Source organism: Equus quagga, chromosome 1 (assembly GCF_021613505.1).
Source record: "Equus quagga isolate Etosha38 chromosome 1, UCLA_HA_Equagga_1.0, whole genome shotgun sequence".
In the NCBI taxonomy this organism is placed as follows: Eukaryota; Metazoa; Chordata; class Mammalia; order Perissodactyla; family Equidae; genus Equus; species Equus quagga.
Window position 1 is genome coordinate 175695461 of NC_060267.1, and position 9045 is coordinate 175704505.

The window sequence follows — 9045 nt, forward strand, 5'->3', positions numbered from 1 at the left end:
AGGGGCAGAGTTGAATACTTGTGACAGAGACTGTATGTGGCCCACAAAGCAGAAAAATATTTACTATCTGGCTCTTTACAGAAAACATTTGCCAACATCCTGTATAGGCTTTTTATCAGCTCTCAGATAGCTTTCTTGATGCATCCAAATCATAGAGAAATTAAATTCCTGTTAGCGGAGAGCTAAATTGGCTTTGTGGGTTCATTGTTTGTAGCCACTCCTTTAATTGTATTATCAACAGAAATCATAATTTCAAGTGGGAAGTGGTGATTGTCAGTAGCTGGGGATAAACAAATAAATTATTTTTCTGGTTTATATAATTGTGTAGTCATGTCATCAGTTTGTACTTTTATAAAGTAGGATTTAAAATGTCCAATACAGTGGTACTTGTTTCTCACTAATGAGATTTTCTGATGGACAGTTATCGTGAATAGTTATTTCCCCTTTTCATCCTATTGCTTTGGTAAGAGTTCTCTCGATTAAATCAGCTTGCTGTACAATTAGAATCGCAGCTGACTGTTTTCTTGTAGTCTGAGATGGAAAGGTCAATATATTGTCAGTTTTTCATAGTTTTTTTTAGTGGAGGGACAGTACTCAGTAGGTAGTAGTTAAGAGCCCTGGCTCTAGAGCTTGGGCTCAAATCCTGACTTCATCATCCTGTGTGACCATGGGCGTGGTACTTAACCTTTCTGAATCTCATTTTTCATCTCTAGAATGAAGATAATAGTACTGTTCTTACGGGTCTTTGAAGGATTACATGAAATAGTGTATGAAAGTTGTTTAGTAATTGCTTGGCCTATGGTAAGCACTCAGTAAATGTTTAGTAATTGCTTGGCCTATGGTAAGCACTCAGTAAATGTTTAGCTGCTGTCACTGGTATCACTACTATTATTAAATGCAGTAGAAGGAATGACTAGTTTTTATGGAAAAGTGGGTATTTTTTAAAAAGTCGTGTTATGCCGTTAGTAGTGATTTAAAAAATGGTTAACCAAAAGAGAAAATACAGTTACATAAATGAGATTAACCCAGGTTGCTATTTTTTAATGACTAAGTATTCTTTCTTTAAAAAAATAAAACAGGAGAAAGAGAAAGAATTAGAAAGAGAACGAGAAAGAGATAAGAAGGATAAAGAAAAATTGGAATCTCGGTCCAAAGACAAGAAGGAGAAAGATGAGTGTACTCCAACAAGGAAAGAAAGGTAGAACATTTCTCATTTAATTCCTAAACTGGTTTCAAGATTTGGAATGATGTTTCATTTTGTAATATTTTCATCACTAATGCCAACAAACTGAAAAAGTATTTTTTCATGATAAATATGTTTGACTCCTGCCTGCAGGAGGCAGAATTAGCTGAGAAATGGGGCATTTAGTTGGCACTTGGCTTATTAACTGGGCATCATCCCTTTACATGGTTCATATAGTACCTTCACCTTATTTCAGTGCAAGAATTCAGTTACCGTATTAGATATCAAACCTAAGGCTTAACTAACTAAACAGCTAGCTAGATCTTCCTTGTTGCCTCTAATTTAAACATTTCTTCTGTGCTGAGGCTGCTACCTGTAAACTTGAGTCTCCCAGTCCTGTCTCAAAAGGACATTTTGTACCTAGGCCATAGGGACTTGATCCTCACTTTGTCTTCACTCTAATCAAAATCATTTCTCTTTTAGTCTTTATTTCTTATTTTCACAGTTCCTCAATCGCTGATTTAGTAGAGAAAATTGCTTCAGTTAATGGAACTGAGGTTTTCCTAATAAAAACCAAGTGAATGCAAATAAAAAAATTCTGGCTTAGTCACTTGACAGATAGTTACAAATATAGTTATATTAATTGGTTAAATAATAAATCTATCACTTTTTTGTCTTTTATTATTGTTTTGTTATAATTTCAATTTCTAGAAAAGTTGCAAGAATAGTATAAAGAATTCCCAGATATCCTTCACCCACGTCCCAGATGTTAAAATATTTCTATTTGTGCTATATTTTCTTATTCTCCTTTTTCCCCCTTCCCCCCTCAACCATTTAAGAGTACCTTGCCTTCGTGATGCCCCATTTTCTTATATAACCATAATAAAAATTTTATGATCAGGAAATTAACATTAAAAAAACACTGTTATCAGAGACCTTAATGAAATTTTGTCCATTGTCCCAATAATCTCTTACAAGCAGAACAAAATCCAATTTAGTTGAATTCAGTTTTTGTCTCAATCAACCTATCTTTAAGACTCATTTATTCTTAGTAAAAAGGGCTTTGAATGTTGTTGGAAAATAACGTTAATAAGGTCAGTGAAAATAAAGTTAGTGTAAACTGGCAGGAATTAGTAGCTAATTTAGTAGAAGGAAGATTAATGCCTGACCCTTGCTCACTTATGGAATGTTGGGGGCTTTGTTCCATAGGAAAAGGCGGCACAGCACATCCCCCAGCCCATCTCGCAGTAGCAGTGGTAGACGAGTGAAATCCCCATCACCAAAATCGGAGCGATCAGAGCGTTCAGAAAGATCTCATAAAGAGAGCTCACGATCCAGGTCATCTCACAAAGATTCTCCTAGAGATGTTAGCAAAAAGGCCAAAAGGTAAATGCAAGTCCTTTCTTGTAATATTTCCAATGCCAGTTTCCTTGTCATTCTACCAACTTTTGAAAATAATTTGGTTGGCAGCCATTTTTTAAAGGATCTTAGAAAACCAGAGAGATATACTTTGATTTTAGATTATTCCTTCCCACCTTCCCATCCCACTCTCCTCATGACCAAAAAATGCTTCCAACAGGTAAAGACCAGCCAGGAGTTTTAAACATTGTATCCAGTATTTCCTGTGGAATAGGGGTAGCTGCTTTACTTTTCATTCTGTTCTTTAGTTTCTGTAGACTATTCTTTGATTTTGTCAAGGCTAAAAGAAAAATACATCCCACCCTACCCCAAACAGTCTTATTATAAGCAAGTTCTTGGGTAGAGACTTGTGGAAATAAACAGCATAAATACCATTTCTTCAGTGTGTAATTTAGTGTGTTATACCCTTTTCCCCTTGTAGTTCCAGAAAAGTGGTTCAGAAATGTTTTATTTATCTGGTGTTATACAGAGGAATTTTCCTGAGAGCTAAAACTGCTTTATATCCTAAAACTTTATTATTGTACTCATTTTTAGTAAAATCTTTATGACATAATTTTCTCCTTTTTAAAATAGCGCTTGCGTATACAGTCAGGCGCAGCATAACAATGTTTTGGTCAATGGCAAACTGCATATACAACAGTGGTCCTGTGCGATGAGTACCATATGCAGCTTAGGTGTGAACAGGCTGTACCGTGTAGGTCTATGTAAGTACTGTAGGAGAGGAAGAAATTTTCCTGTACCTTTCTGGGTTCTTCTGGCTGGTCTGAGAATTAAATTCACACGAGACAGATTAATAGAAAACAAACAGAAGTTTAATAACACGTATGCATGGGAGAAACCCAGGAAAACTGAGTAACTTGCCAAAGTGGCCAAAGCTGCCACCTTAACTACCATACTCAGCTAAAGACAGAGATGTTGAGGGTGGGGAGGGTCATGGACTTCAAAGGGAAGGAAGGCAGTTCACAGGTAGGAAAAGAATCAAACGTTTGGAAAACAAGTATTTGGGGCATGCAGAAACAGAAGAACACAGAGTGGAGCCCAACAGGCTTTTCTAGGTTCCTCCCTTTCTGCCACCTAGTTCATATTATGCTAAGGTGATAGCTTGCTTCCTGAGATGGGTTTATCTGAATTCTTTTAGGCAGTTAAGGGGGAGTAACAAGAAAAACTTTGAGTCTTTTGTTTCTTAAAAATAATCAGCCTAAAATAATCCTCATGTTAAAGAGAGACATTTTGGGGTGGCAGGTTTTGTTCCCCTTCAGTATACTCTCTGATGTTCTCGTCGTGACAAGTCACCTGATGACACATTTCTCAGAACATACCCCTGTCATTAATCACTGCTTGACTGTTTATATATAGCGTATTTATTTGTTTTGGTCATCTTCGTGAACAGCACTTAGGCAATCATGCCGTCTCTAATGATTCCCTTGAATGAGCTTGCAGTAGTTGGGGCTTTGTCCCTCAAGAAGATAGGCTGCAAAGCTGCCTGGGCTTTTAAAATTGTGAATGATCTTAGATGCCGTTTTGAACTTTATCTTATAGATTTCGAGGTTCAGACTTTTGGGGTATGTTAGTAACCTGGGGAGCTTGTTAAGAATGCAAATTCCCAGCCCCTAACCTCAAGACTTTGATTCAGTAGAGCAGCGGTAAGGTTCAGGAATCTGTCTTTCTTAAGCAAGCGCACCACTGATGATTGCTGATGCTGTGCAAAGGAAGTACAAAATCCGTGTGCGCGTGTGTGTCCAGTAGGCAAAGTCTAAATTTGGAAACTTTACCACCTTTTTTATTTCAGTGACTTTGACTGTGCTTTGTTAAAGATCATTTTAGATGATAGAAGGATAGTCAGTTTTGATCGCATGAGTGCTTTGATAAATTGTTTTTGTTTGTTTCCTCAGATCACCGTCTGGTTCAAGGACACCTAAAAGGTCTAGGCGCTCACGGTCTAGATCCCCTAAAAAATCAGGGAAGAAATCCAGATCCCAGTCCCGCTCTCCACACAGGTCTCATAAAAAGTCCAAGAAAAACAAACACTGACGTCAGTTTTTAAGACGCTGTCATTTAGTGGAAATGCGATTTTGTTTTGTGCCTGAACGGTCTGTTTTTTTAAAAAAAAACAAAAAACAAAAAATCAAATGAAAGAGCATTCCTGGGGTTTTTTGTTTATTTGTTTGTGAATGCATGTGTAAACTCATGAGTAACTGCATCTGTAGACTGTCATTGTTTTATATTGTATAAATTACTTTCGTTGTGGCTGTTTTTCAAGATGAAATTTTTATTGTGCTAATGAATTTCATCAGAAATGTGTATAATGGATCTGCTGGCAGTAGTAGTATTTTGTTTTAGGATGTTGTGACTTAGCAAAAATAATACAGACGTCTTCCCCTCTTTTGTAGCTTTGACAATTTGAATTAGATTTCAAATAAAATCTGAACAGAAAACTATGATGTTGTGTTTTTGCCCTATTGGTGACATCAAGTCCCTTGAAGTCCTACTAATAAGTGAGTTTAGCACTTCTGTTGTGTTTCTTATACCTAAATGCACTTTACAAGCTCCATTGTTCAAGTAGCTAAAGTTTTATGTTTACTAAGATGATTATCAAAATGAAGGGACCTGAGCCTCCGATTTGGTAGGTTTGCCAACCAGTTTCTTTGATGAGGTTCCCTTGGGTAATACTAGTACCCGGAGATCAAAGCACTAGGTGAATGTGGCATGGTGTTTTGTTAATGGAATGCCTGGCTAAACTATTTTTTCTTTTTTCAGAGAAGCAATATGATTTCAGTATACTCAACCTATGTCCTGAGCAACTACTTATTTTTAGGGAAAAATTAAATTTCTATCTTTTGATTTCATCTTCTATCATGAAAGAAGTTTATTTATAAAAGAAGTTTCCTGACAAGAGTTGGCCATAGAATTGTGTGTGTGGTGGTTGCTGCTTTATATTCCTCTGTAGGCTTGCTCTCACACACTGGGATTGGTAGATTTCTACAGGGTTCTGTTGAAAGCACCTTGGTATTTTGTTTTTTTAAAAGAATTTAGTTCTAGGTTTAGCTTTAAGTAAAATTTAACAATAAGATAGTTTTCAGGAAGCTTTACATCCAATGATTTGTAAATTCAAGGTACAAAAAGTTGATTTAAACATTTGCAGTCAAAATCTCTTATACAATGGGAGTAAAATTGGTACAGTATGAGGAAGTAAGAAAGCTTGTGTGATGTTGATCATAATATTTCTATAAATATAGTGTAATAAAAGGGTATGTAGACTTGAATGACATTACTACTGTTTGTGGATCTTGCTTTCAGTTTTCATTTAGGTGCTTTATACAGAGACCGTGGAAAACTATTCTAATAATGGATTGTTTTGAGTTAGGTTACTTTATCTTTTCAGGTTGTTTTACTTAATCTTGCCTAGTCACAAAATAAAATAAGCTGTACCCAGAATTTGGGCAGTAGGTCTGTGAGCTGAGCAGTGAGGCATGCTGTTTCCAAACTGGGCAGACATAAGAGCTTTAGAAACGAGCTCATCACATTATTTTACTTAGCGGTTCTTAGCAAAATGCAATATTGCTTGAAAGTTATTCCCTCATCATTCACTCTTTTGTTTATCCGTATTGTCAGGAAATGTTAGTTCCTAAGTGTTGCTCGACATGATTAAACATGAACGTTTGGTGCTGGTTTTTAAAAACCTACGAATATAGCCATTTTTGAAGTAGTATGCTTTTCTACCTTGTTCATTGCTTGGGAGAATGGAATTTTATATAATTATCTTTCTTTTCGAAAATAACAGTTATGTTGAATGGCTAGTGATTTGGGCATTCCATCATTTGTTGGTATCTACTATAGGCTTAGAAATAATTGGTAAGGTAATGATTTTGCCAGTCAGGTTGCAAGGAATGCTTGTTTCTCTCCCTTTAAAAACCTGGAGAAGCAAGAGTGAGTAGAAATTCTTAGGTCAGTTTTGGGTGCTTATTTGTAGTATTTTCGTACTGGAATGGAATTTCGTAGTTCTTTTAATCTTAATCCAGATACAGCAAACATCATTTGTCTTACAGTGGGTAACACTGGCTTCCTTTTGGGTGGGTGGATGGGAATTGCTTAGGCTTGATAGAATGCGTATTCTTTGAAGTTTGTTAATGTGTGTATTAGATTGTATTGGACTGTTAAAATCAGGAATTGCAAATGGTATTGATAGATAGGTTACTTCCAGTTTTACTTAATGAACAAATATCTAGAGTAAACCTGTGTCATTCTCCATGGACTCTATGAAAGTTTGACGGTATCAGAAATTGGTGAGTTGTAAGGGGGGAGATATTCTAACATATTTTTATAATAGTATATTATTCATCTATTTCTGATCTAAAGAACACTCTTAATTAGATATAAAAATTTCTGCAGGTTGACTAAAATGTTCATGGGCACGGCTTTCTAGTTACAGGAAATACCTGTTCCAGCTCTGTAGTAGACAGTTCTTGTCCTCTCCCACAGCCACATGTGAGAGGAAATCCTCTCTTGTCTACTTATGAAGGGCGTGGCTTAAACTCTGCCGTTTAACCTAACATTTATACACAGGGATTTCTTACCAGGTTAAAACCCTTTGATCTCCCTCTCTTCTACAGGTGAGAGAGTAAATAAATGGTGGTCTGTTTCTTACCTAGGAGAGACCTAGGATTGAAAAGGATCGTGTTTGTGAATCTTTTCTTGGACTTTGTATTTCCTTATTACTGTTAGTAAACATGGGCATTTCTCAACTGTAACATATTGGGAAGTTAGAGATTAAAGAACTAAAACAACAAAAAGCCCTGACCTGAAAGAATGCTTTTATTTGGCTCAGAATGTTCTTGGCTTTTCTCCTAAAGTTTGCAGAAGTTACTATACAGTGACCTAATTTTTCTTTATTGCAGACCATTCTTGTGGGCTTAGCCTGAGACTTTTATCCCAATTAGACTCTTAGAGGGAGGAAATACTTGCTTATGACTTCTGTATTTTTTCCCCCAAACTTTAATATTCTTGAGCACTTGAAATGTTTTTAAGAAATTTCAGTCATCATCTAATTTAGGTTTATTAGGAATATTCTCTACACATTTGCCTCTGTGGTGGTATCAGTTCTGAAAATTATATAGCCATGATAATAGTTTACCACTATGATTGTTAAAAGTGAGACTAAATAGATCTCTGTTTACCACTATGATTGTTAAAAGTGAGACTAAATAGATCTCTGTGTTGCCAAAGTGACTTTACCTGTTCTGATGACCACAACAGTGTGATTTCTTTAGCAGAGAAAGTTGTTTTTGAAAACCCATAGTACCAGTTTTCCAGGACTGTACCTTTAAGAAATAAGAGCTTTTTTCCTTTGTTGTTTTCCTCTTCTATTAATGTTTACTGGGAAAGCTAATTTTAGGAAATTCAGTGCAGATACTAATGAAGACACTAGCATAAGTTGAAAGGAACATGTGACTAAAAACTCACAAAGTGCTTGGTTCCTTCATATTTCACATGCATGTTTTAGAATAGATTTTAGAGGATATTCAATTCATTATCTTTTTGGCTTATTTCTTTATTTTTGTTAACTTCCCAGGACTTAGATAATACGCAAATACAGATCCAGGGGGAGTATCGTGATGATAGACTAAAAGGTGGGATGTGCTGCTGTTCAGAGTGAGCCCTGTTCCGTTATGGAAAGCAATGCCTCAGTGTCTCTTCAGTACCACCCCGTGGAGCTTCGGCGTGAATGGGCTATGTGTATTACTGGTTATTTGTATAGTTTTGTAGATCTTTAGATAAAATGCCCTTGTTCATTTTCACATGGCATTGTGCTTGGAGTATTTGTGTTCTATCCTTTTACTTCAGCAGGCTCTCGTACCTTCTATCTCTGGTGATTTGAAATATCAGGAAAGACGATTTTTCAGAAATGAGAATAATATAGTTGAAATCAGCCCAGCTGAAATATCCTAAGTGAGACAATTTCTTTTGAGTGAACTGATTCCATAATTTAGTTACTCTTGATGTAAGGATTAAGTTTATTGTGGAGCTGCTTTCCAGACTGTCACTTTATAGATTTTCTACATAAAGATTATATAGTTGCAAACAAAGGTTGTGGAATTTCCTTTTTGTTGTTGTTTTTTGACTTTTAATTACTTTAATAAAAAATGTTGTTTTCATAGCAAACTTTATACTGTTCATGTAATTTTCTCCATCCGGGTGTTCTGATACAAGCCCAGTACACTGTATCTAGGTTTCGGCAGCTTTCTAAGTGAAATAAGCGATGGGTCCCATTGTCAGTTGTAACTAAAATGCTACTACATTTTATATGTTTCAACTATAATAAAATATTTTCATGATAGATGATTCCTTTGATTAGGAAATGTCATTTCCTTATTTGTTCCCCTTTTTTTGATGAGTTATTTTGTTCTGTTTATTTCATTGAGGAAAATTTCAAACATATACAAAAG

General features: G+C 35.9%; 1 protein-coding gene across 5 annotated transcripts in view; it reads left to right on the top strand.

Moving 5' to 3' along the window:
- The window catches only part of U2SURP (U2 snRNP associated SURP domain containing), a 45906-nt gene extending 40869 nt beyond the window's left edge, over positions 1-5037 (top strand). For all 5 annotated transcript variants that reach the window (XM_046660905.1, XM_046660936.1, XM_046660916.1 and 2 more), the window contains exons 26-28: positions 1080-1198; positions 2393-2569; positions 4495-5037. In XM_046660905.1, coding sequence (XP_046516861.1) covers positions 1080-1198; positions 2393-2569; positions 4495-4633 — 435 coding nt within the window. In that variant the 3' untranslated portion in view covers positions 4634-5037. The remainder of the gene's footprint in view (positions 1-1079; positions 1199-2392; positions 2570-4494) is intronic.
- The last annotated feature ends 4008 nt before the right edge of the window (positions 5038-9045 follow it).